This window comes from Salvelinus sp. IW2-2015, linkage group LG17, assembly GCF_002910315.2.
Source record: "Salvelinus sp. IW2-2015 linkage group LG17, ASM291031v2, whole genome shotgun sequence".
Taxonomy (NCBI): Eukaryota; Metazoa; Chordata; class Actinopteri; order Salmoniformes; family Salmonidae; genus Salvelinus; species Salvelinus sp. IW2-2015.
Window position 1 is genome coordinate 31,166,978 of NC_036857.1, and position 27,724 is coordinate 31,194,701.

At 40.7% G+C, this 27,724-nt stretch overlaps 1 protein-coding gene across 2 annotated transcripts; it reads left to right on the top strand.

Moving 5' to 3' along the window:
• The first annotated feature begins 1,226 nt into the window (after positions 1 to 1,226).
• On the top strand, positions 1,227 to 25,357 carry LOC111976360 (LHFPL tetraspan subfamily member 3 protein-like). 2 transcript variants are annotated; one of them, XM_024005144.2, is made up of 4 exons: positions 1,227 to 2,289; positions 23,463 to 23,702; positions 24,378 to 24,406; positions 24,632 to 25,357. In XM_024005144.2, exons 1-4 carry the CDS (start codon positions 1,884 to 1,886, stop codon positions 24,689 to 24,691), a joined length of 735 nt encoding a protein of 244 aa, XP_023860912.1. In that variant the 5' UTR covers positions 1,227 to 1,883; the 3' UTR covers positions 24,692 to 25,357. The 2 variants fall into 2 exon arrangements, with proteins under 2 accessions (XP_023860912.1, XP_023860913.1); XM_024005145.2 differs by having other exon boundaries at positions 24,378 to 24,394.
• The last annotated feature ends 2,367 nt before the right edge of the window (positions 25,358 to 27,724 follow it).

Genomic DNA, 27,724 nt, shown 5'->3' on the forward strand with positions numbered 1-27,724 from the left:
GATAACTCAAGGATAAACATGCACATACATAATAACACTGACACTCAAGACAAAAACCTGAGCACAGCACACACAAATGTACCAAAAACATATATATACAGACAATATCTCATATTAGATGCTGTTAAATGTTGTATGGTGCACAGTGGCACAGAAACACAAGTGTGTGTTGCAGTCGGATCTCTCAGTGCATGCTATGCACAAAAGTAGTAACAACCTCTGTGAAGGATGAAGGCATCCCACCACTCTATGTGTCCTGTCCTTTAAATCAACTGCTGTGCTGCAGGCCTCTCTCACACTGGCTAGCAAAGCTTCACACTGGAAACTCCGTTACTCTGTTATTCCCGCGTGTGTGTGTGTGTGTGTGTGTGTGTGTGCGTGTGCGTGTGCGTGTGTGTGTGTGTGTGTGTGTGTGTGTGTGTGTGTACGGTGCAGTGGAACTCCATTGGCTATGTCCTGTTTGTTTGTTAATAAACCGCGTGTGTGCTGTCTCAGAAGGGGGCGCCTCTAACCAATTTTTGTGGGACGGCAGGTAGCCTAGTGGTTAGAGCGTTGGACTAGTAACCATAAGGTTTCAAGATTGAATCCCCGAGCTGACAAGGTAAAAATCTATCGTTCTCCCCCTGAACAAGGCAGTTAACTCACTGTTCCTAGGCCATCATTGAAAATAAGAATTTGTTCTTAACTGACTTGCCTAGTTAAATAAAAAATAATAATAAAAAAGACATTCTAGGCTTTTCCTAACACAAAGATTCAAATTATTGTGTGATTCTCTTATCAACCCCTCTGTGTAGGTCTACTGAGGCATGATCTCTTGACCTAGATATTCATGAAACAGTTAGTGCCAGATTAATTTTCGTTAGCGGGTAATCGATTTGAGAGAAAACAACTATTCAATCACCAACAAGATTAAAACAACATTCAATTCAATCAATTCCCATATTACTTGCTGATAGACAGTTGATATGGACCAGTTCATAGGATCATCTTTAGTGGGATCATCTTTAGAAAATAAACATTCTGTCTTCTYTGCGTAGGCCTATGTCTAATCAAAATGGTTAACCTAAATCTGCATACAAACAATCGTTATAATTGTAGTAAAAGAATAAGGAGGGGAGAATACCATTTTRCATGCAAATCTCTGTTGGTTATTGTGCGGTACGTGAACGCGCCGCAATCAACAGTGCTCAGCGTCTTCTGAGAGCGCGCGAGAGATCCACGGAGAGACAGGACGACGAGGGGAGAGGCAGGAAGAGGGCGCGAGACAAATAGGGAAAATCCCAATAATGGAGTGGCGGCGGAGGAGGTCGGTTTCGCGAGCTCGGACTGGTCATAGTTGACGTTTTCATTTTCTCAAAATTGGATGTAAATTCTATAATTAGGMACTGTGCGCCAATATCTCCAGCTCAAAGAAGCCCTCCACGGATGCCTCAGATAATACACGTAAACGGGGGATCCACCACTGGCACTAGGCAACAGCTTATCATTTCTGGTGGGCTTGGATGAGGATACTAAAGGACATCTTTTTAAGATAGCATTGGTTGAGGATATTGCAAAACCGTTTTACTGTGAAATATCCTATTTCGGACTCCACTTCTCTTTTCTAAGGAACGATACATTATTAATTACCAGTATTATACATACATGTATATATGTGTAGGCTTGTAGGTTCGCAGGTTGAATCTACAATGATATGGTAGCCAAAAATAAATAAATAAAGGCTAGTCAATGATAATAATTAATCAACGTATTTTAATAATGGATTTATTCTGAATAGCTACACTGCTACCAAATTTACAATCACAGCTTTCACAAACGGAGACGCGCAAAGACTGAGTGAGTCATTAAAATAACGAAAAGAAAGCTACAGTATAGTGGAAAACATGTTGCCTTCACAAGAAGCCGCCAAGATTTACCATGATAATTACATGCGGAACTCCCGCGCCATCGGGGTACTCTGGGCGATATTCACCATATGCTTTGCCATCATCAACGTGGTGGTCTTCATTCAGCCCTACTGGATCGGGGACAGTGTGAGCACGCCGCAGGTGGGTTACTTCGGGTTGTTTCACCAGTGCGTTGGAAGAGGACCGCCCAACCGAGAGCTCACCTGCACCGGAAGCTTCGCCGAGTTCAGCTCCATCCCCTCCGGCGCCTTCAAATCGGCGTCGGTCTTCGTGTTTCTGTCCATGGTGCTGATTCTGGGCTGCATCGCCTGCATGGCGCTCTTCTTCTTCTGCAACACCGCTACCGTCTACAAGACTTGTGCCTGGATGCAGCTCCTATGTGGTACGTAAAACCAATGGAAACTCAGTTACACAATATTGTTTCAGCACATTAATATATTGGTGGATAGGATTTTTCACTGGTATGTCACAGGCGACTMCAAACACATGGATCTACCGGTTACAAGTTACATGCAAACAACCTTGTCAAAACAATTGCAACATGCTGCTTGTGCTGTTGCTATTGCTAAGGATGATGGGTTATATCTACAGGCAGATTAGATTCACCCCGCTGCAAAATCATTTTGACTCCACATTTCTACACAGATTCCAAACTCTCCGGGCTTACTGGGAGTGGAAGTTGGATGACTTCATGTCATTTTCCATTGTCACTCAGAGTCATGGAACTGTGGAAGGAAGACAGATATACTATAGGCTGCCACACTGACCCACATTGAGCTCTAGCGATTGCAGATGAAGCATTKATTTGCTCAACAAATCAGTCTCAAAAACAGCCAACACACTACAAAAGGCCTCCTTCTGTTGGGTGGATGCATTCCTTCAACCATGACCTGACCACATAGAGAGCTGCCCTCTTGATAAATAGAAGAAACAAGTAGGGGGGAAATGAAAACAGGTCATTTATGGAACTTAATTCACTCACRCCCACTCAGATCTATACCTCAAGGACCTCCCAGAGTGGATTATAAATTCATCAATGCYGGTCGTTCCATTTCATTTCAGCAAGACACCCACCATCTCAGATTGTTTTTAAATGGTTTATTTAGTTAGAAAAATATAAGGTAAGCATTCCTGCAACTATTTTGTTGAAAGACAATTTTAACTCTGACAAATTTGGACAGTTCAATTTATGATTCATACAGTGCCTTCAGAAAGTTTTCACACCCCTTGACTTTTCTGCATTTGTTGTGTTACAGTCTGAATTGAAAATGGATTACATTTAGATTTTGTGTCACTGATCTACACACAATACCCCATAATGTCAAAATGTCATTCTGTTTTTAGAAATGTTTACAAATTAATTCAAAATATAAAGCTGAAATGTCTCAAGTCAATAAGTACTCAACCCTTTTATTATGGCAAACCTAAATAAGTTCAGGAGTATAAATGTGCTTAACAAGTCACATAATAAGTTGCATGGATTCAATAACAATAGTGTTAAACATGATTTTCAATTACTACCCCATCTCTGTGCCCCACACATAAAATTATTTGTAAGGTTCCTCAGTCGATCAGTGAATTTCAAGCACAGATTCAACCACAAAGACCAGGGAGCTTTTCCAATGGTTCGCAAAGAGCACCTATTMGTAGGGCGGTAACAAAACAAAAAACAGACATTGAATATCCCTTTGAGCATGGTGCAGTTATTAATTACACTTTGGATGGTGTATCAATACACCCAGTCACTASAAAGATACAGGWGTRCTTCCTAACTCAGTTGCCATAGAGGAAGGAAACCGCTCAGGGATTTCACCATGAGGCCAATGGTGATTTTAAAACAGTTACTGAGTTTAATGGCTGTGGTAGGAKATAACTGAGGAAGGATCAACTAATATAAATTACAGAATGAAAAGGAGGAAGCCTGTAAAGAATAAAAATATTCRAAAACATGGATCCMGTTTGCAATAAGGRACTAAAGTAATACTGCAAAACATTTGGCAAATAAATGACATTTTCCTGAATACAAAGCGTRATGTTTTGGGCAAATCCAACACAACAKATCACTGAGTACCTTTTCATAGTTTCAATCATGGTAGTGTCTGCATCATGTTATGGGTATGCTTGTCATTGGCAAGGACTCAGAAGTTATTTTTGATAAAAAGAAATGGAATAAAGCTAAGCATAGCAAAATCCTAGAGAAAACCTTGGTTCAGTCTGCTTTCCAACATACACTGGGAGACAAATTCACCTTTCAGCAGGACAATTACCTATAACACAAGGCTATAACGTCACAGGATGAGACCAATATGCAGACACAGGAGGCAGATGGTTCTGCCTCCTCTGATATTTATTAATAGGCAAGGGGCAGGCAAGAGGCAGGTTGAGGACAGGCAGAAGTTTGTAAACCGGGTCAGAGTCAGATGGGTAAAGGACGGCAGACAGGCTCGAGGTCAGGGAAGGCAGAATGGTATGGCAGGCAGGCTCAGGGTCAGGGCAGGCAGCAATGGTCAGAACCAGGAGGACTGGAAAACAGGGACCAGAAAAACAGGAGTACAGAAAAACATGATGGTAGGCTTGACGAGACAAGACGAACTGGAAASAGACAAARAGAAAACACCGGTATAAATACACAGGGGATAATGGGGACAAATGGAAGATACCTGGTMGGGGGTGGAGACAAGCACAAGACAGGTGAAACAGATCAGGGTGTGACAAAGGCCAAATATACACTGGAGTTGCTTACCAAGACGACARTGAATGGTCCTGAGTGGCCTAGTTACAGTTTTGACTTAAATCGGTAAATATATGGCAAGAGTTAAAAATGGCTGTCAAGCAATGATCAACAACCAAGTTTGAAGAATATTTTAAAGAATAATGGACAAATATGGTACAATCCAGGAGTGCAAAGCTCTTCCAGACTTAATCAGAACGACTCACAGCTGTTATAGCTGRGAAAGGTGATTCTAACATGTATTGACATTACAGAGTATTTTGTGTAAATCATTGACAAAAAATTACAATTGAAAATCACTTTTAATCCCACTTTGTAATAGAACAAAATGTGGAAAAAGTCAAGGGGTGTGAATACRTTCTGAAGGCACTGTTTAATATTCATTAAATATAYTACTCAACATCCGATTTGGACCAAACCACATCTTAACAATGACTAAGATCTCAGGGATCCAAATAAATGGTCGAAAGCCACCTGCGGACGCCCCAACTCCACACCAAGCCCACCCCAACGGCCAGTAWACAGTATCAGTTCTCTATGTTTGACAAGTTATATGAAGCTGTGGCTTGGAGTATTGTTTATTCATACTARGTAATGTATTCTTAGTGAATTAGTACCAGGTTTTGCCCACTAGATYCTGCTGTTCTGCTATTACTGCCACACCCTTTTATCCARGTATTAAATGGAACCCTTTGCAACTTTGGGTAGAAAACCCATAGCTTTTGCTCAAGATGGAAATAAATGGTGTGATCATCCGTTCAATTCAAGCCAGTCCTCCATGAAAGCAATTCAAARACATACAAACTTTCCTTCTCTTGAATCTAATCTGCTCAATGAAGTCAATCTGTGTAACTAGCTGCACTCTTAGAAAAAATAGTTCCAAAAGGGTTCTTTGGCTGTCCCTGTAGGATAACCCTTTTTTTTCTCCAGGTAGAACCCTTTTTGGTTTCAGGTAGAACCTTTTTGGGTTTCGTGTAGAACCCGACATGTCGGTGTAGAACCCGACATGAAACCCAAAAGGGTTCTTCAAAGAGTTATCTTATGGGGATAGCCGAAGAACCCTTTTAGGTTCTAGATAGCACCTTTTTTTCTAAGAGTGTGCCCACACACCAACAGAGATCTGCTAGTGTTGGGTTGACTGCCTAAGGCTTAAGCTGTATCTGGGAAATGGCCCAAGTGTGTGTTGTTTATTCKCTTCAATAAAGGTTTGTATTAGTTAGACCATTCCTTGTGAACAAGCAAACCAATAGGCTACAGGAGTTCTAATGGTTTAAATGTTATGGTCTTCAATGGTAAAAATCCCAAATACAATGCCTTCAGAAAGTATACTGAACAAAAACGTAAACGCAACATGCAACAATTTCAAATATTTTACTGAGTTACAGTTCGTTTAAGGAAATCAGTCAATTGAAATAAATATATTAGGCCCTAATTTATGGATTTCACATGACTAGGCAGTGGCGGGCCTGGGGGGGCCATCCAGTTGGAAGCCAGGCCCAGCCAATCAGAATGAGTTTTTCCCCCAAAAAGGGCTTAATTACAGACAGACATACTCCTCAGTTTCGTCAGCAGTCCTGTTGGCTGGTCTCAGACGATCCCTCAGGTGAAGAAGCTAGATGTAGAGGTCCTGGGCTGGCGTGGTTACACATTGTCTGCAGTTGTGAGGCCAGTTGGACGTACTGCCAAATTCTCTAAAARYACTTTGCAGTCGGCTTATGGTAGAGAAATTAACATTCAATTCTCTGGCAATAGTTCTGGTGGACATCCCCGCAGTCAACATGCCAATTGCACGCTCCTTCAAAACTTCAGACATCTGTGGCATTGTGTTGTGTGACAAAACTGAACATTTTAGAGTGGCCTTTTATTGTCCCAATTACAAGGTGCAGCTGTGTTCTGATCATTCTGTTTAATCAGCTTCTTYATATGCCACACCTGTCAGGTAGATGGATTATCTTGGCAAAGGAGAAATGCTCATTAACAGGGATACAAACAAATTTGGGCACAAATTGTGAATTGAAAATTCCTGGGATCTTTTATTTCAGCTCATGAAACATGGGACCAATGTTTTTCATGTTGCGATTATATTGTTGTTCAGTATATTTATTTAACTTATTCCACATTTTGTTGTGTTACAATCTGAAWTCAATTTTTATTTTATTTTTTATTCTCTCACACATCTGCACACAATACCTCATAATGACTAAGTGAAAACATGTTTTTAGACATTTTTGCAAATGTATTGAAAATGAAATACGGAAATATCTAATTTATGTAACTATTTACACCCCTGAGTCAATACTTTGGCAGCGATTACAGCTGTGAGTCATTCTGGGTAAGTCTCAAAGAGCTTTCCACACCTGGATTGTACAACATTTGCCCACTATTCTTTTCAAAATTCTTCAAGCTCTGTCAAATTGTTTGTTGATCATCGCTAGACAACCATTTTCAGGTCTTGCCATAGATTTTCAAGTTGATTTAGGTAAAAAATGAAACTATGCCACTCAGGAACATTCACTGTCTTCTTGGTAAACAACTCCAGTGGAGATTGTGTTTTAGGATATTGCCCTGCTTAAAGGTAAACACATCTCCCAGTGTTTGGTGGAAAGCAGACTAAACCAGGTTTTCCTGAAGGATTTTGCCTGTGCTTAGCTCCATTCTGTCATTTTTTTATCCTGAAAAACTCCACAGAGTCCTTAAAGATTACACGCATACCCATAGCAGCCACCACTATACTTGAWAATATGGAGAGTGGTGCTCAGTAATGTGTTGTATTGGATTTGCCCCAAACATACAGTAACACTTTGTATTCTGGACAAAAAGTMAATTGCTTTGCCACATGTACTGCAGTATTACTTTAGTGCCTTGTTGCAACAGGATGCATGTTTTGAAATATTTTTATTCTGCACAGGCTTCCTTCTTTTCACTCTGTCAATTAGGTTAGTATTGTGGAGTAATTKCAAGGCTGTTGATCCATGCTCAGTTTTCTCCTATCACAGCCATTCAACTCTGTAACTGTTTTTAAGTCACCATTGGCTTCATGGCGGTTTCATTCCTATCCGGTGTATTGAACACCATTCAAAGTGTTAATAATAACTTCACCATGCTCAAAGGGATATTCAATGTCTGATTTTTTTACCCTTCTACCAATAGGTGCCCTTCTTTACGAGGCATTGGAAAACCTCCCTGGTCTTTATGGTTGAATCTGTGTATGAAATTCAGTGCTCGTCTGAGGGACCTTACAGATAATTGTGTATGGTACAGGTAGTCATATCCTGCAGTCAAATGACCAAAACGCCCTCTGGTGGCCTCATGGGTGGAATGTTATTCATGTTTTTAATAATTTCATAATTAATACAAATSATTTAAATAAACCCGCCGAAAATCTGGTGTTTCTATATGAAAAGGTTTTGTTATATTTCAGTCTCAACTCTACATTTAATACATTTCAACTCTATATCTGACATGGTACAGGTGTCACGTTCATCATACGAAGGAGACCAAAGCGCAGCGTGATGTGGATACATCTTCTTTACTGAAAACGAAGAACAATAAACAAACTAATACAAAAATAACAAAACGACCGTGACGCTAAATATAACGAGTGCAGACATGCAACATCACATAGACAATCACCCACAAACCAAACTGGAAAATGGCAACCTAAATAGGATCCCCAATCAGAGACAACGAAAAACAGCTGCCTCTGATTGGGAACCAATCCAGGCCACCATAGACCTACGTATGCCTAGACTACACACACAGCCTAGACTACACACACAACCTAGACATACAAAAACCCTAGACCAGACAAAAACACACATACCACCCTTGTCACACCCTGACCTAAACAAAATAATAAAGAAAACAAAGATAACTAAGGTCAGGGCGTGACAACAGGTGTCTTATATTTRTAAGCACATAATCATGTGTGTGAGGTGTATACTTTTGTTTCAAAGTAGATGTGACTAAGACTACCAAGAAACACTCTTTTCAAAAATAATAGTAAGACTATGCAAGACATCTTCAGGAAACACACAAAACCTTTTTTTTAAAGCCTTGTATTTATTTTGGGTGTCAACTGCGTGGCACAGCAGCCATTTTGGGAGGGGGTGTGGATGACCACACACCATAGCGGTCATCTTTTTTAAATGAACGTGCAATACTTCTAATATGAACGTGCTAAAAAGGTGTAGAGCACACCATCGTTAAAACACATCTTGTCCCACCTTCGGACATCTGCCTCACAGGCAGATGTGTGCTCTACACCTTCGGACATCTGACACAAGCCAAGGGACAAGATGGTGGGACAAGATGTGTTTTAACGATGGTGTGCTCTACACCTTCGGACATCTGACACAAGCCAATTCAAGGCCATTGTCACAATTCACAACAACTTCATATTCCCATGAGCTCTGTGTGAGCCTGATTTATCCCACTGGAGGAAAAGTTTCAACACCATTATTGTACACAGAGTGAATCCAGACAACTTATTATATGACTTATTAAGTACATTTTTACTCCTGAACTTATTTTGGCTTGCCATAACAAAGGGGTTGAATACTTATTGACTCAATACATTTSAGCTTTTCATTTTTTATTAATTTGTAAAAATGTAGAAAAACATAATTRGCMTTGACATTATGGGGTATTGTGTGTAGGCCAGTGACAAAACAAATGCTCACAGAAATKATTTAAATGGATTAAATTAAGACAACAAAATGTGGAAAAAGTCAAGGGGTGTGAATATTTTCTGAAAGCACTGTAATGGTAATGGAATGTATTGGGTTGGGTTTAATGGTACATTTCACTCATCAAACAACATATAGGAGATGTTTTCTAATCATTTTAGGGAAAAACARAAGACTGTTTGTCACGCCCTGGCCATAGAGAGGCTTTTATTCTCTATTTTGGTTAGGCCAGGGTGTGACTAGGGTGGGCATTCTAGTTTCTTTATTTCTATGTTTTCTATTTCTTTGTTTTTGGCCMAGTGTGGTTCCCAATCAGAGGCAGCTGTCTATCGTTGTCTCTGATTGGGAATCATACTTAGGTAGTCCTCTTTTCCCTCTTTCATTTGTGGGTTCTTATTTTTGCATTGGTTGGTATTTTGCCCTGCAGAACGTCACGTTCGTGTTTTGTTGTTGTTGTCTGTGTTCGTTAAATAAATAAATAAAGAGAATGAACACGTACTATGTAATGGTTTATAATTGTATTGTTTTATTTGGGTTTTCACAACATTTTAGTCACTAGCCCATTTCTCCATCACATTTTTGGTCTTGTAGGAAAAGTCTTAATATGATAATTGCATCATAGGGATAGCCCTCTCAGAGAGCTGTCATTTGTTGGACTATTCGAGAAGAGTTGGGTTAAAGCCTTAGGTTGCTGAGAGAATGACAAACTGAATTGCTTTCATGGAGGACTGGCTTGACTTGTGCGGATGACCACACAATGTATTTTCATCATGAGCAAAAGCTATTGGTTTTCTACCCAAAGTTGAAAAATAATATTGTGATCAATTTAATAAACACAAGAGACCAGAAAAATGTATAAAATTGTGTGGCAGTAACAGCCGGAAGAGCAGCATATAGTGTGCAAAACCTGYTACTTTCACAGTGATTTATGGAGGGAAATGCATTCATACTTGAATGGCTAATTTCTCTGAACAGAGGGGAAAAAAGCATCACAAAATTCCCAGAGAATACATGACATCGTATTAGTCATTGTTAAGAAAATGTTTGGTCCAAATCGGATGTTGGGTACTATATTTATTGAATATGATATGAATCCTATGAATTGAAATGGCCAATTTGGGTGCAATCAATAAGCTTAATTTTTCAAAGTTCAAATAAACTTTCAACAAAATAATGATTCAGGGATACTAATCTTATCTGTGTCTAACTACAGAAACGTTTTCAGAACAATCTGAGATGGTGGGTGTCGAAAACCTCTTCCTTGTGCTTTTTGAGGTGGAACGACTCARGAGATATGCACAAACGTGTGGGAGTAAGAATACCTCAACAGTCAGCAGACAAAGCAGAAAAATATCAGCAGTTTTTTCTGTTTGTATCGTTGTTTTCTTCATTTGTCCACTCTCCTTTCTGATCTGCAGAGTCAGTTTGTTTGGTTGGAAGAATGTTCAACCATCAGCAAGATGGAGGAKCAGAGAATCCATGAAATACTATTTCCATACTCTTAGGATGACAGGAGACTCACTATGCACTTGGTCTTGCCAAGTCAAAACAGTAAGTCGGCCACTCAGGAACATTCACTGTCTTCTTGGTCAACAACTTCAGTGTTGATGTGGCCTTGTGTTTTAGTTTATTGTCCCACTGAAAGGGGAATTCATCTCCCAGTGTTTGGTGGAAAGCAGACTGAACCAGGTTTTCCTCAAGGATTTTGCCTGTGCTTAGCTCCATTCCGCTTCTTTTTTATCCTGAAAAACTCACCKGTCCTTAACGATTACAAGAATACCCATAACATGATGCAGCCACCACTATGTTTGAAAATACTCAGTATTGTGTTGTATTGGATTTGACCCAAACATAACACTTTGTATTCAGGACAAAGAGTAAATTGCTTTGCCACATTTGTTGCAGTATTATTTTAGTATCTTGTTGCTAACAGGATGCATGTATTCTGTACAGGCTTCCRTCTTTTCACTCTGTCAATTAGGGGTTTGTATTGTGGAATAACTACAATGTCGTATATCCATCCTCAGTTTTCTCCTATCACAGCCATTCAATTCTGTAACTGTTTTAAAGTCACCATTGGCCTCATGGTGAAATCCCTGAGCGGTTTCCTTCCTCTCCGGCAACTGAGTTAGGAACGATGCCTGTATCTTTGTAGTGACTGGGATATTGAATATCTACTTTTTTAACCCATCTACCAATAGGTGCTCTTCTGTGCGAGGCATTGGAAAACCTCCCTAGTCTTTGTGGTTGAATCTGAAGGCACTGTATGTATTTGCAATTGAGGCCCTTTCCCATTCCCAGTGGCTGCTGGATCAGCTCCAACTCGGTACAGGGTATAGCCTTGCGATGAGGCTGCATCTGCTACCCTGTGTACAGGTGAGTGGCCTGATAGTGTTGGCTATGGGGCCAATGCTCTCACCACTGAAGAGATGATAGTTTAATCAGCTGCTGTATCCTGGGCCGTGGCATAGTGCTTTGGCAGAGCGTGGTGCCAACAGCGGGCCGGCCCTGGGAAGAGGACAAAGAGGACCAGCTGCTCCTCTCAGTGCCCATGACCTTCCTCATGGGGAGTACCATCATGGTTCTCCTCTTCAGTCAGGAGAGCTCAATGTTATATGTTGTACTATACAAAACCATAAACTGTACTGTTGTCTCATTATCCATACTGCAGTTACATCGTGGACAGAAAAGTTGGATGACGAGAGACAGAAAAGGAATACACATATTTTCTCTGTTTTTCTTAGTGAGTTTATATGACAGGATCTCTGAACTGCCTGTCTTGCTCCACTCTGTCTCCGGCGAATGCTCCTTTAAAGTGCAACTGAACGCAAAACCAACTTCTCTGGTTGAATACGGCCTATGTTGCATCAATATTCGTCCCAAAAGTTTATTTCTGTGCCAAAATGTACTAACATGTGTATGTAGGATCATTTCATAAAGTCAATATATTCCAAAACTGAGTTTTGTGAGATTTGTGGACCTGAGGATGTCACAACTTKATGACGGTTGGGTTTTGATTTCAATCCTGCCCACACGGGACCACTGCCTGGCACATTCTAATCACYGCTGGCAGTAATCAAATCATCCGGATCACAGCTGCCCGGTGTGCTGCAGTGCACACTATCCAATCGCTCACCAGAATCAACCTCAAACGTAATTTATTTACCGACAGCCGAACTAACCATTAGCATGAAGCGCCTCAGACTTTTCTAGACAACAATATATGCAAGACTTTGTCGCAAATGTTATGTTGAAAGAACGAGATTCATTTTTCATATACGGCTTGGGTTTTTTCTCCAACTGAAATATCCTCACATTCGTGTGCTAACGTTAGCACAAACACAACCTTCATCAAAGATACAGTAGCTACATCTAGAAAGCAGGAAATGCAGTACGCTCGAAGCAGGATCCCCTGACTAACCATGTTCAAGTTTGTCATGCTGGGTCACGCGGTTGCTAAGCCATTCAGTACGGAGCCAGAAACGGAAGAAGAAGCGAGACATCTCTCTCCCTCAATTTTTCTGGTTCATATAGAGTCAATGAACTAAGAAGACCAGACCCAACTGCTAATGCATTGGTGCTTCTGGGAGAGCAACCCTGTTAAGCAGACRGGAACTGGCTATTTTTTCCCCCAATGGTAAACAGCCTGAGTGGGACATCTTCATTTATCCACCATCTTTGCGGTGGCCTGTTCTGGACGGTGACTGAAGAGGGACAAATGACATTACTGCCAGTATACGAAATAGCAAACATAACACACCCACATAGAATAACACCCCCAAGACACATGTCTCGTTTTTCTTAATGAGTACCGGAAAAGCCCAGGTGAAATCGATAAGTTTAGACCCTCTGTCATTTCGCTGGTGCCCTGCAACTGTGTTAGACAGAAGGAGGAGAAATCAATCACACACTCCATCCCAAACACATCGAGAGAGGAATGGATAGCATACTGACCAAAATGGAAAAAGACAGACAGTGGCAAGAAAAAGTATGTGAACTCTTTGGAAATACCTGGATTTCTGCATAAATTGGTCATAAAATGTGATCTGATCTTCATKTAYGTCACAACAATAGACAAACACAGTCTGCTTAAACTAATAACACACAAGCAATTATACGTTTTCATGTCTTTATTGAACACACCGTGTAAACATTCACTGTGCATTGTGGGGAAAGTATGTGAATCCTTGGATTTAATAACTGGTTGGCCCTRCTTTGGCAGCAATAACCTCAACCAAACATTTTCTGTAGTTGAGGATCAGACCTGCACAACGTTCAGGAGGAATTTTGGACCATTTCTATTTACAAAACAGTTCAGCAATATTCTTGGGATGTCTGGTGTGAACTGCTCTCGAGGTCATGCCACAGCATCTCAATCGGGTTGAGGTCAGGACTCTGACTGGGCCACTCCAGAAGGTGTTTATTAAGACATTCTCCTGCAAAATGTCTTGATAAACTTGGACATTTGAGTTATGTTATAATTGTAGTTTTTTTTGTTATTTTTCACAATCACATAGTGTTGTGTGTTCCTTCCAAACAACTCAACTGTAGTTTCATCTGTCCACAGAATATTTTGCCAGTAGCGCTGTGGAACATCCAGGTGCACTTTTGCAAACTTCAGACGTGCAGCAATGTGGCTTCTTCCGTGGTGTCCTCCCATTAACACCATTCTTGTTTCGTGTTTTACGTATCGTAGACTCGTCAACAGAGACGTTAGCATGTTCCAGAGATTTCTGTAAGTCTTTAGCTGACACTCTTGGATTCTTCTTAACCTCATTGAGCATTCTGCACTGTGCTCATGCAGTCATCTTTGCAGGACGGTCACTACTAGGGAGAGTAGCAACAGTGCTGAACTTTCTCCATTTATAGACAATTCGTCTTACCGTGGACTGATGAACATCAAGGATTTTAGAGATACTTTTGTAACCCTTTCCAGCTTTATGCAAGTCAACAATTCTTAATCTTATGTCTTCTGAGATCTCTTTTTTTCAAGGCATGGTTCACATCAGGCAATGCTTCTTGTGAATAGCAAACTCACATTTTGTGAGTGTTTTTTATAGGGCAAGGCAGCTCTAACCAACATCTCCAATCTCGTCTCATTGATTGGACTCCAGGTTAGCTGACTCCTGACTCCAATTAGCTTTTGAAGAAGTCATTAGCCWAGGGGTTCACATACTTTTTCCATCCTACACTGTGAATGTTTAAATGATGTATTCAATATAGACACGAAAAATACAATCATTTTTATGTTATTAGTTTAAGCACACTAACAATATTTGTCTATTGTTGTGACTTAGATGAAGATCAGATCAAATTTGATGACCAATTTATGCAGAAATACAGGTAATTCCAAAGGGTTCACATACTTTTCATTGCCACTGTAAGGCCATGCAAGTGCATACGATAGCTGGTCTCCCAGAAATACAAGATATGCTAATTGTTATGTGTCCCTCCAAAATAATAGCACATAACCTAAAAGAGGAAAGCCTGATTTCTACAGGCCAGTGGTTTCTAACTCTACACCCCATCTCCCATAGGACCTCCATCAACTCATCTCTCACTCATGTCCTGACCCTGTCTCCCTGAAATATTAAACAGAACTAAGCACTACATGGTCTGGCGCTCTGCTCCGCTCTACTCAGTTTACAACTAGCTACTCCTGCAGCAGCATACTATATTCCTTTTAAAGAGACATTTCACTCAAAAACGATCTTTTGGTATTTATTTTTCATTAGTCCACTGTTGACACGGTCCCAAAATGTTTTGCATGTCTGCAGTCAATCAAGATATTGGACTTTTAAGAAGCAAAATGTCACTAGCCTCATCATCATGATGATGCGTTCTGCATCATATGATGCATTTTTCATCATCATGTGTGTGTCTGGTGACACTCTGCTTCTTAAAAGTCCAATAATCTTGATAACTTGACTGCTGACATGCAAAACATTTTGAAACTGAATCAACACTCGACTTGTGAGAAAAAGACCAAAATACAGTTTTTGAATGAAATTTAACTGTAAGTTACATCAGGGCTCTTCTATTGTTTCCGTCCCTACGCAAGGTCCTGAGGCTGAGAGGCTGACAAAAACGAATCAGCAGTTTCTACAGGAAATGTACATTGTAGTATTTTATTGATCACATGAGGCCAGACAATATACAGGTGTTTATCCAACTTTAATGCAAAGGTAGAAGAGCCGTGAATATAATAGCAGGAACAAGCTTTAGTGCTGTATATTACTGAATGGTACCAACAAGCATTCATGGTTTCATGTTCAATTAAGTTGACCTCTAATCAGATAGAAAACCAGTTCAAGCGTCGACCCCATGGAGAGTGGAACAGAATGAAACCAAATGCGGATCTGCTTCCACATACCCTGGATGAGATGAGAAGCTCTGAACTAACAACTTGTTGTATAATGGGATTCCCTTCACCCGTGGTCATGCTTTTGAGCTGTAGGCTACCAGGGGGGTTTGAACATCAATGTAAATAGTCTGGCTAGCCATTTGATTAGATGTACAGGAGTCTTATGGCTTGGAGGTAGAAGCTGTTTAGAAGCCTCTTGGACCTAGACTTAGCACTCCGGTACCGCTTGCCGTGCTGTAGCAGAGACTAGGGTGGCTGGAGTCTTTGACAATTTTTAGAGCCTTCCTCTGACACCGCCTGGTATAGAGGTCCTGGATGGCAGGAACCTTGACCCCAGTGATGTACTGGGCCGCACGCACTACCCTCTGTAGTTCCTTGCAGTCGGAGGCCGAGCAGTTGCCATAACAGTCAGGGATGCAACCTGTCAGGATGCTCTCGATGGTACAGCTGTAGAACCTTTTGAGGATCTGAGGACCCATACCAAATCTTTTCAGTCTCCTGAGGGGGAATAAGTTTTGTCGTGCCCTCTTCACAACTGTCTTGGTGTGCTTGGACCATGTTAGTTTGTTGGTGATGTGGACACCAAGGAACTTGAAGCTCTAACCTGCTCCACTACAGCCCCGTCGATGAGAATGGGGTCCTCCTTTTCCTGTAGTCCACAATCATGCCACTGAGCCACTGCGTTTGATAGCCCACGTGTCGTCCCCCCCCCCCCCCCCCCCCCCTCTCTGTGGTGTTGGAGTGCGTCAGCCTCGTATGAGATATTATATAACAAGAGAGGCAGCTCATTAAGAGATCTTATTCCTCTGGTCCCCTTCAGGGAGATGTCTCCTCACTTTAAACCCCATTCATTCAGTACCAGGGGCGTTTTGTTTCCCTGTGTTAACATGTTTTTTTGTTCTACCTGTGTTACTGTAAAAGTGCTCTTTGATCCTCTACGGTAATGTATGCAATGTGTGTGTGTGTGTGTGTGGTGTGTGTGTGTGTGTGTGTGTGTGTGTGGTGTGTGTGTGTGTGTGTGTGTGTGTGTTGTGTGGTGTGTGTGTGTGTGTGTGTGTGTGTGTGTGTGTGTGTGTGTGTGTGTGTGTGTGGGTGGTTGCCGAATTGATGAGGAGGATTCCATTTAGTTTATTAGTAGCCCCTTTTTTGCTGTTTCTGAAAAATGTATTGCGTTGCGTTTGTATGTGCGTGTGTGTTTGTGTATGTGCGAGTATGCTCGTGTGCATGTGTGTGTGGATAAGTGCATGCACGTGCAAGTGTTTTCCATAAGCTTGCAAAAGGAGATGTAGCAAGTCGATACATTTATATAAATATAAATATCTATCCCAGGAGATCCCATGCTTTCTCTTTGCCCTGAGATTTCTGCCCAGGCTTCCCTGAAATGCACATGTTTTAATCATCAGGCACAAATAAATCATTCCTAAGTCAACAGTGCGCTACTAAAAATATTCTGCAGAGTGAATAATGTATTCTTTTGACCTGTATTTGAATTGTCGCCCGTGAGAGAGAGACACACAGAGAGAGACAGAGATGGGGAGAGAGAGATAGAGAGAGAGACAGAGATGGGGAGAGAGAGATAGAGAGAGAGAGAGAGAGATTGGAAGAAAAATGAGAGGATTCACTTGCTCAGGCTTTATAATCATTCTGGGGCTTTTCCTTAGCTTCACCGAAAACCGTTCTCAAAGATCAGGGAGGGAAAATAACTTGGTTCCTTATAGCTAAAACAGAGGGAGTTGTGGTTTTGGGATGTGTCACTGAATAGTTAGGGTAACCTTAGATTGCCCACCCTGATTTTTCCCACCCTGCTGGGTACCTAGGGGACTGGAGCTGGGCACCAGACGATAAATGCACTTGACAGCATATGTGTTGCGACATTGACTTGGAACGGTGGAGAGCTGGGCACAGGGGTTTGAATGAGTTGACACCTCAGGTCCAGACGTAGGAGCCACTTTGAAAAAAGAGAACGCCAGCCAAGTGGAGCAACAGACGGACCAATAATGAAACAGATTGCCCTCGCAGCGTTGATGTAAGGTTTGCCAAGGTTTGGGGCTATGGCTGGCCAGCGGCAGAGGATAGATGATTTATTGTACTATGTTTGTCAGTGATATCACACAGATGATGCAGACCCAAACCACTGTCTTCCCACTGCTGAAAACCTCACACCCTCTCAGGAGTTAGTCTAGTTTTCATTACCGTTTCTTAAAAGTAACTTGTGAGTGTGAACTGAAGAAGTGTAATAATAGTTATTAACAGTGTAATAATGCTCGAATCCAGAGTGATTTAAAAGTTGTAACTCAACTGTTACTCAACCCCCCCATGTGAGTCTGTCTGGTTTGCCAGTGTGCTTGTCCAGTCTGACAAAATAACACAGAAAGCGAAGAGAAAACAACAATGCCAAAGTCTGACAAAAAGGTAACAGAACTGGGCTTCTAGCCTGATTGCCAAATCACAGAAATATTTGATAGTAATTGAATTACCCTCTTGGAGAACAATAGAAACAGCTGTCCTTTTCCCCCTTAGAGGTGTTTCTCTATTGTCTCCTTAATTAAAACTGTACTAAGGTCATTCACACCAACAGGGTAGACTGCATTTTCATTTGCCCTCCCGTCCATCTCCTTTTCTGCATTTCCCCTGCCTCAGGACGAGACGTAGAGAGAGATTATTTGTGTTCAGAGTGACATTGTAGCATGTTTTAACAGCTCATGTAACCCTCTCACCAGGCTCGAATTTGACTCTCACGATATTACCTTACTTATAATATCTGAACTAGAGGTCGACCGATTAATCGGAATGACCGATTAATTAGGGCCGATTTCAAGTTTTCATAACAATTAGAAATCGGTATTTTTGGACACCGATTTGGCCATTTAAAAAAAAATATTTTTTACACCTTTATTTAATCTTTATTTAACTAGGCAAGTCAGTTAAGAACACATTCTTATTTTCAATGACGGCCTATGAACGGTGGGTTAACTGCCTCGTTCAGGGGCAGAACGACAGATTTTTACCTTGTCAGCTCGGGGATTCAATCTTGCAACCTTACAGTTAACTAGTCCAACGCTCTAACCACCTGATTACATTGCACTCAACGAGGAGCCTGCCTGTTACGCGAATGCAGTAGAAGCCAATGTAAGTTGCTAGCTAGCATTAAAGTTATCTTATAAAAAACAATCAATCAATCAATCATAATCACTAGTTAACTACACATAGTTGATGATATTACTAGTTAATCAAGCGTGTCCTGCGTTGCATATAATCGATGCGGTGCGTATCGTTGCTCCAATGTGTACCTAACCATAAACATCAATGCCTATCTTAAAATCAATACACAGAAGTATATATTTTTAAACCTGCATACTTAGCTAGAAGAAATCCAGGTTAGCAGGCAATATTAACCAGGTGAAATTGTGTCACTTCTCTTGCGTTCATTGCACGCAGAGTCAGGGTATATGCAACAGTTTGGGCCGCCTGATTTGCCAGAATTTTACGTAATTATGACATAACATTGAAGGTTGTGCAATGTAACAGGAATATTTAGACTTATGGATGCCACCCGTTAGATAAAATACGGAACGGTTCCGTATTTCACTGAAAGAATAAACGTCTTGTTTTCGAGATGATAGTTTCCGGATTCGACCATATTAATGACCCAAGGCTTGTATTTCTGTGTGTTATTATGTCTATGATTTGATAGAGCAGTCTGACTGAGCGGTGGTAGGCAGCAGCAGGCTCGTAAGCATTCATTCAAACAGCACTTTCCTGCATTTTTCCAGAAGCTCTTCGCTGTGCTTCAAGCCTATCAACTCCCGAGATTAGGCTGGTGTAACCGATGTGAAATGGCTAGCTAGTTAGCGGGGTGCACACTAATAGCGTTTCAAACGTCACTCGCTCTGAGACTTGGAGTAGTTATTCCCCTTGCTCTGCATGGGTAACGCTGCTTCGAGGGTGGCTGTTGTCGTTGTGTTTCTGGTTCGAGTCCAGGTAGGAGCGAGGAGAGGGATGGAAGCTATACTGTTACACTGGCAATACTAAAGTGCCTATAAGAACATCCAATAGTCAAAGGTTAATGAAATACAAATGGTATAGAGAGAAATAGTCCTATAATTCCTATAATAACTACAACCTAAAACTTCTTACCTGGGAATATTGAAGACTCATGTTAAAAGGAACCACCAGCTTTCATATGTTCTCATGTTCTGAGCAAGGAACTTAAACGTTAGCTTTCTTACATGGCACATATTGCACTTTTACTTTCTCCAACACTTTGTTTTTGCATTATTTAAACCAAATTGAACATGTTTCATTATTTATTTGAGGCTAAATTGATTTTATTGATGTATTATATTAAGTTAAAATAAGTGTTCATTCAGTATTGTTGTAATTGTCATTATTACAAACAAATAAAAAAATRGTCCGATTAATCGGTATCGGCTTTTTTGGTCCTCCAATAATTGGTATTGGTATCGGCGTTGAAAAATCATAATCGGTCGACCTCTAATCTGAACAGCATGGGATATTAGGTGAGAAGGACATCTCCAATAAGAATCCCTATTGTAAACTCGCTAGGGTGATGACAACTAGAGTATTAACGTTAACTTCAGATAGAATGATATGCTTTCCCATGCATTTAAATGACACTGAAACAGTAAATGACTCCACCAAGGCAACAGACATAAGGTTCAATATGTATATTATCACATTTTCAATGTACCACATCAAAAGAAATGAAAATAATAAACCCCAATGATTTTTCACAACCCATGTCCAAATTACTGGCAAGCTTGCTTAAACCCGTTGGCGCGCGTTGGAGCTCAAAAATATTACGACACGCATAAAGTCCCGAAGCATCCCACCGTTGTGGTTACTCACTACTTGTAGATATTTCCTCGGCGGAGTATAGCAGTTCCGTGCAGGTGTCCTCACAAGATCCAGCTATCAATGCAGACAGTACTCCTTAGCAGCAACAGATATCCCAAGGAAACATGAACTTGTTAATCTTCCCAAGCAATTCTCTCCAGGGTCTCGCACGTTGCTAGGCTAACCTCGAGGCTGTCAAATACCTCCACGATGAGACGGTAGCTTCGGTCTCTACTAAGTCTTTCTTAACAAAATAATAATAACTCTCTTATAAAGTCAAATCAGTATTTCCCTTCAAAACTCGGTAGGTATGGGTTTTCTTCTATTTTTTATCGTCTTCGTCTTCTTTCATAGATTTTCTTCACCAACATTGATAATGTCTCTCCATCTCTCTTTCAACGCCTCTCCCTCTTTTTTCAACGTCTCTTTCTCCCAGGCTTCCTGTTAACCAGGTCAACTCTTCCAATGGCCTCAGTTTAACAAGCTACCTTATTGGTCAAAACTTAAACTTAAAAGTAAACCAACCTATTCACTTGTACATTAAAGAAATATTTCTTCAGAAGAAATGCATTAGCAACATTACAATTCAGGAGAAATTCAATCACCTTTTAAATCTAATACCAATTAATTATAAAAAATAAACGATATACTTTGTTTTAACAAGGGTATTGCACTCATATCAAAGCAAATGGAGTAAGATTGAGATTATTCAAGTACAGCACTTGACAGACTGTTTTGACACTTTCATTTTACTTATTGGAGCCCTGGGGCCCCACAACATTGTGTTTGCATGGTTAAGAGAAGAATACAACTCCAGAGTAATTATGGTCAAATGGGGCCCAGAGCTCTCATCATGATAATGGGACTAGATGTATAAAGTGCAGCACATATGTTATTTAACACTTTAACACTTTAAACACATGCCCACAACATGTTAGCCATAATCTACTCATTCTTTACCAGAAACGTCTTATTTTTTCTTCTTCTCACATTGGCCTCTTCAGCCACGTGAACCATGGTGCTCCAGGATATTTTGAATGTTCCAGATCTGGCTTACCAACATTACTGCCCTCAGTTGTCAAAAAGCATCAGTCTGATGGGTGTGAGAATAAACCCTATGGTGCTGCTAGGCCCACAGCTCCTAGTGACCTTCTCCGTTACACAGCCTGAACTGCTTCAAATGCTCATATCTCAACTGAACTGCCCAGGTCTACTACACATGGTAGCATACAGACACTAAAGGCTCTGAAATGTTTCTTTGAATTGGGGTCTTTTGGAGTTTATTATTTAGTTGTGAGAGTAAGCGATGAGGTGCGAGGAGGTGAAAAAAAAGTGAGCGGAAAGAGAGAACAGGTATGTGTGTGTGAGAGAGAGAGAGAGAGAGAGAGAGAGAGAGAGAGAGAGAGAGAGAGAGAGAGAGAGAGAGAGAGAGAACTAAAAGTGGGCCAGCTCTACTGCTCTACTCTGTAGCTCTGTCTCCTCCTCACTCCTCTCCCTGGCTGCTGCCTTTGAAGTTCTCTGTACAAGTTCAGAAATATCTTATGAGAGGGGAGAAACAGAAGGGAAAAGAAGAGAAAAGGCAACTTCAAAGCGCTTGGATTTTGTTTCTCAGAACAAGATATTTGTGGTGCAATGATTTTCAACCTGGAGGCCATATAAATAAAAAGGGGGTTAGTAGGCCTGAAGGCCAGCAGACCAGCAAGGCTGGGGAGGGATGTAGTGCACACTGCTGAGTGTTACTCACCAAACCTCAGGGGAAGCTTTACAGGGCCGACTGAGGAGGAGAAAGACCCTTCCAATAGAAAATCCGAATGTCTAGTATAGTCCAAATTTAGTACAAGCATTTCTACATTTAGCTGCACGATCAAACGTTGTTATTATTAGAGAGTTTCAGGCTTGTGTCTTTTCATCTGTGTGTCTATGTTTGCAGTTGCATAATGCCATCGTTATCCACCGGACTGTCTGAGCTCAATACCGTTGATGGATGAGCTGCTTGGGAATAATGGGAAGCCGTGTGTTTGGCGCTGCTCAGCAGTATTGGGAATATCATCTGGGAGGCAATCTTACAAGCACATTAGTATGGGATCAGCAGAGAGGTTGCAGTGAGCTCAGCAGCAGCGAGGCAGACGAGGGGGAATCGGAGACTCCCGGGACAGAAGAATGAGTGAGAGTTGGGGACTCAGAGAGGCCCAGAGCTGAAAGATAAGCAGCAGCAGGAACATCAGCAGAAAAGACCCTGTTCCACCCCACCAACCCTGAGAGCCAGGCACAGGGATCTTACTTACTCTCTCACTCAAAGAAGAGTGACTCATGACTTCTATGTGATTTTCCATGCCAATGCTAATGTCTCCTTCATGTCTCCTCTAAAACATTATAGCAATTACAGCAATTATGGTTTGCATTTTTTTTATTGCCTATACTGTATTTGGACCATAGAGATCTCAACCTTGTATCTGTGACAATTATGGCATCTGTGAAGTTATGGACTCGGCACTGTGGCTATCTCCATTTTAAAGTAGTTTAAAAAAAAGTGTAAAGCTATCCGCAATGCTGGAGTCTGGAATCAAATCTTGTGTCATTCATTTATTGTGGCCACAAGATGGCGGTCATATAGCTTAAAGCCATTTACAAAGTAGGCAAACCAATTTGAAGAAGACAATGCTCTGATCATTGGCTGATCACTCCCAACCCATAGGAATCCCCACTCAGATGACTACTTTAAAATGACGGAAACCCTCAATGATAATGTCTATGCAAAAAACACTTATTTACATGTAATGATCTTTAGACATCTCTAGGATTTTTACTGGTCTTTTGATGACAATGTAATAAAAGTTTAGCTTTTGAATCACGCGTCCATGTTTTCCATAGACTCTAGCTCCTTAACATCCTCTCTCTCTTCTCTCTCCCCCCAGCTGTATGCCTGGTGTTGGGCTGTGTAATCTTTCCAGATGGCTGGGATGCAGAGGTGGTGCGGGACCTGTGTGGGGAAGAGACGGGGAAGTATACCCTGGGTAACTGCTCTGTCCGCTGGTCTTACATCCTTGCTATTATCGGCATCCTGGACGCCCTGATCCTCTCCTTCCTGGCCTTCGTCCTGGGAAACAGACAGAACAACATGTTCCTGGAGGAACGCAAGGCTGACAACAATAAAGGTGAGGGATGGCTTAGACCAAGACAAGACTCTCTATATAATGTACTTCTTTTAACCAGGACCCATTGCATAACCTGCTCTGATAGTTGACATGATTTCTGAATGATAAAATAATACATCTGGTATTGTTATTAGGTCGATCAGTCTAGCCTATTGCACTCACCGTGAAACTGCATGAATGAGGGTAGGAATGTCCACCAGAGTCTGTTCTCACTGTTTGCACAGGATTGCATCAGACTGGTCTGATCATATTGAGTTATCAGAGCGGAGAGGCGTTCGTTCAGGGGACCTTTGAAGAGATTGATGTCAGAATCTTATATGAAGTGTTCTAAAACTCACTGTCGCCATTATGACAGAAAAGTAATAGACCCCTCATGAAGTTGTTAACTGTCAGATCAGAGGATTACACTGTTTGGTAGGGAAATGCCAAAGTATCGTGATTTATTTATACTATACGCGCTATGGTGGTTTCCATGGTTACTCACCAGTTTTCAGTGGGATATGCCAGTATCTATATATCACCTGCAGTGTCTCTCTCACCACTCATCTGATTAACCCTGCACTAACTCACTGATAGAGATTATACTGTGTGTAATATTGTATGTGCTGTACAGGGCTTCAACAGAATGTATATTTTTGACACTGTTTACAACAATATTTTACTTTGTTCTCGCAGATTTTGCTGTGTCCGGGGTAAGTGACTTCGTAAGTGAACAGTACACAGTGTCATGGCTTCGTGCATGGTGCAGTTAATTGTCTAAATTGATCAGTGTGTTTGTCCCATTAGTCCCGTCTTGTATAATATGTGTTTTGGCTGAATGAGTTCAAAGCACTGTCTGGTTCTGTATTGTAATACATTGCTATATAATTTGTATTATTTCAATATCCTTACATGATGCCCTGCTGTGATACTTTTTTTCTTGCCCTTAGATTGAGGTCCGGGACAGAAGAAGCGACCCAAGGTATGTTGGAGTCCAGCGGTTGTACTGATGGGATCTTTAGGATGACCAGGATGACCACCTCTCCTCTACTCCCCGCCATCCAGTCATCCGGCTATATGTGCAGACCACATGTATAGATGTAGGATCTTAATTTGAGCCAGTTTGCTACAGTAGGGAAATGTGAATTATTATGTAGATAATAAAAAATTGACATTTTTTGTCGGGGCTGATCCATTTTTTTGGAATGGAAAATCAAGTCTGAAATTTCAACGTGGAAATAACAAACTTCAGAAGTCTTTTTAAACCTCAGATACACTACAAGTTCAACATTTACTGCATTGCAAGAAAGTTCTCCTGCAACAAGGTGATCAAATGAAGAGCCTACATCTGTACAGCATTCCGTGTTATGAAACTGGGAGAAAGCATATTTTACAAAGGCACTATGATGTTGTAAAGTGCATTAACAATACTTTTAAAAAATGACAATATTTGTAAATATTATGTGTCCAAAAGGAACTATATATTGCAGCTTTACAGAAACCGACATCTCTGGGAATCTATGTACTGTATATACAAAGTAATGTATACAGTATATTGGTACTGGTACATTGGGCAAAAAAACAAGATCATCCAACAATGAAAATGTTGTTCAGTGTATTTCTACCCTTTGCATAACGATTTGAGTAAAGGGTAGAATAAAGTATAACAAAACAAATATTTTGTAAACATTTAATATACCCTACAAAACTAAGCTTTTGGTGTTTCTTTTTGAAGGTATTTACTGTAAACAGTGAACATTTTTGAATAATTTTTGAAATTATTCAACTGAAACAGGGTAGATTAAAGAAATGATCTGGTAGATAGATGACATGAAAACGTAATATTTGGCATTCATCTCTCAGAAGGAAGCCCTGTATGCTGCATTCTCTCGGCACTGAGACACTCGGGCCACAGGTCTCCACCATACCGTCCAAACAGGCCTTCTACAGCACATTGCAGTGACCAACACACACTGTGCCAGGCTGCCAGCCCAGATGGGCTTTCAGTGGGCCTGTGTGTAATTAACCTTAACACCCCACAATGGGAAAAGTATCCTGGTAAAAATATACGTAGAGGCAGCGTTTCTACTAACTTTTAAAATGAATATTTTCAAATGGTATCTAGTGAAGGACTACACATTTGCACTTATTGTCCATCATCTTTGCTACACTGTATACAGTTATTGTCCATCATCTTTGCTACACTGTATACAGTTATTGTAAATTGAGAAGCTATGTATGTTTAGGTGGCAGCCGATCCTCAGGAAGCTGTACTGTAAGACAGCAATTACTGTACACTGATTCAAACACTATTGTTCCTCCAGAATAGAGCCTTGGGTCTGATGAGACACTTCAAGATTTCAAGCATAGCTTTTGTGACCCAATGAGCACACAAACCTTAACCCAATGAGCACACAAACCTTAACCCAATGAGCAAACTACTGTACCTTTAGGTGCATATGGAGCTCTATAATACAGATGGGATACATAACCAGTGACTCAAATGTTTTATTCTGGCTTCAAAGTAGCTCTGTCCTGTCTTTGTCCCATCACTTAACTCAGTGGGAGGCCTCTTTAAATAACAGGCAACTAACAGAGTCAAGGAGAAGAGTAGGCTTCTATAGACACTCACAAAAAGAGACACTGGGGATAGATACAGTAATACAGATATACATAATCTAAAAGATTTTCGATATTAGTCTCAATCAGTTCCTACTTTTTAAAATATCTTACCCACAAAAATGTTGCCAAAATGTTGCCATCATTTGAAAAATATATCAATGATAACTGGAGGATTGTTTTTGTATATTGAAGTATAATACTGTATATGTGATTGTTGAGTATTTCTGCTCACATTTTAGTTGTATGTGCTATTGAATGAAGCAGTAATGTATTGTGAGTTTTTCACAGAAAATGTGATGATGATCATTCAGTCACTCACTTTGTAAGGCAACACTTATTGATAGAGTGATGGTCCAACAACAAAAACAACTACAACAGCATCAAATTAGAGTTTCTCATTGTCTAATGACTGTCCAATTATATAAATGTGTCAAAATCCTGTAGCCTGCATTCGGAAAGTATTCAGACCCCTTGACTTTTTCCACGTTTTGTTACGTTACAGCCTTATTCCAAAATTGATTTAATTGTTTTTTCCCTCAATCTACACACCCTATAATGACAAAGCAAAAACATGATTGTATACATTTTTGCAAATGTATAAAGAATTTAACGCTGAAATACATACAGTTGAAGTCGGAAGTCTACATACACCTTAGCCAAATACATTTAAACTCAGTTTTTCACAATTCCTGACATTTAATCCTAGTAAAAAATTCCCTGTTTTAGGTCAGTTAGGATCACCACTTCATTTTAAGAATGTGAAATGTCAGAATAATAGTAGAGATAATAATTTATTTCAGCTTTTATTTCTTTCATCACATTCCCAGTGGGTCAGAAGATTACATACACTCAATTAGTATTTGGTAGTATTGCCTTGAAATTGTTTAACTTGGGTAAAATGTTTCGGGTAGCCTTCCACAAGCTTCCCACAATAAGTTGGGTGCATTTTGGCCCATTCCTCCTGACAGAGCTGGTGTAACTGAGTCAGGTTTGTAGGCCTCCTTGCTCGCACACGCTTTTTCAGTTCTGCCCACAAATGTTCTATGGGATTGAGGTCAGAGCATTGTGATGCCACTCCAATACCTTGACTTTGTTGTCCTTAAGCTATTTTGCCACAACTTTGGAAGTATGCTTGTGGTCATTGTCCATTTGGAAGACCCATTTACGACCAAGCTTTAAGTTCCTGACTGATGTCTTGAGATGTTGCTTCAATATATCCACATAATTTTCCTGCCTCATGATGCCATCTATTTTGTGAAGTGCAGCAGTCCCTCCTGCAGCAAAGCACCCTCACAACATGATGCTGCCACCCCCGTGCTTCACGGTTGGGATGTGTTCTTCGACTTGCAAGCCTCCCCCTTTTCCTCCAAACATAATGGTCATTATGGCCAAACAGTTCTATTTAAAAAAAAAAAAGTAGG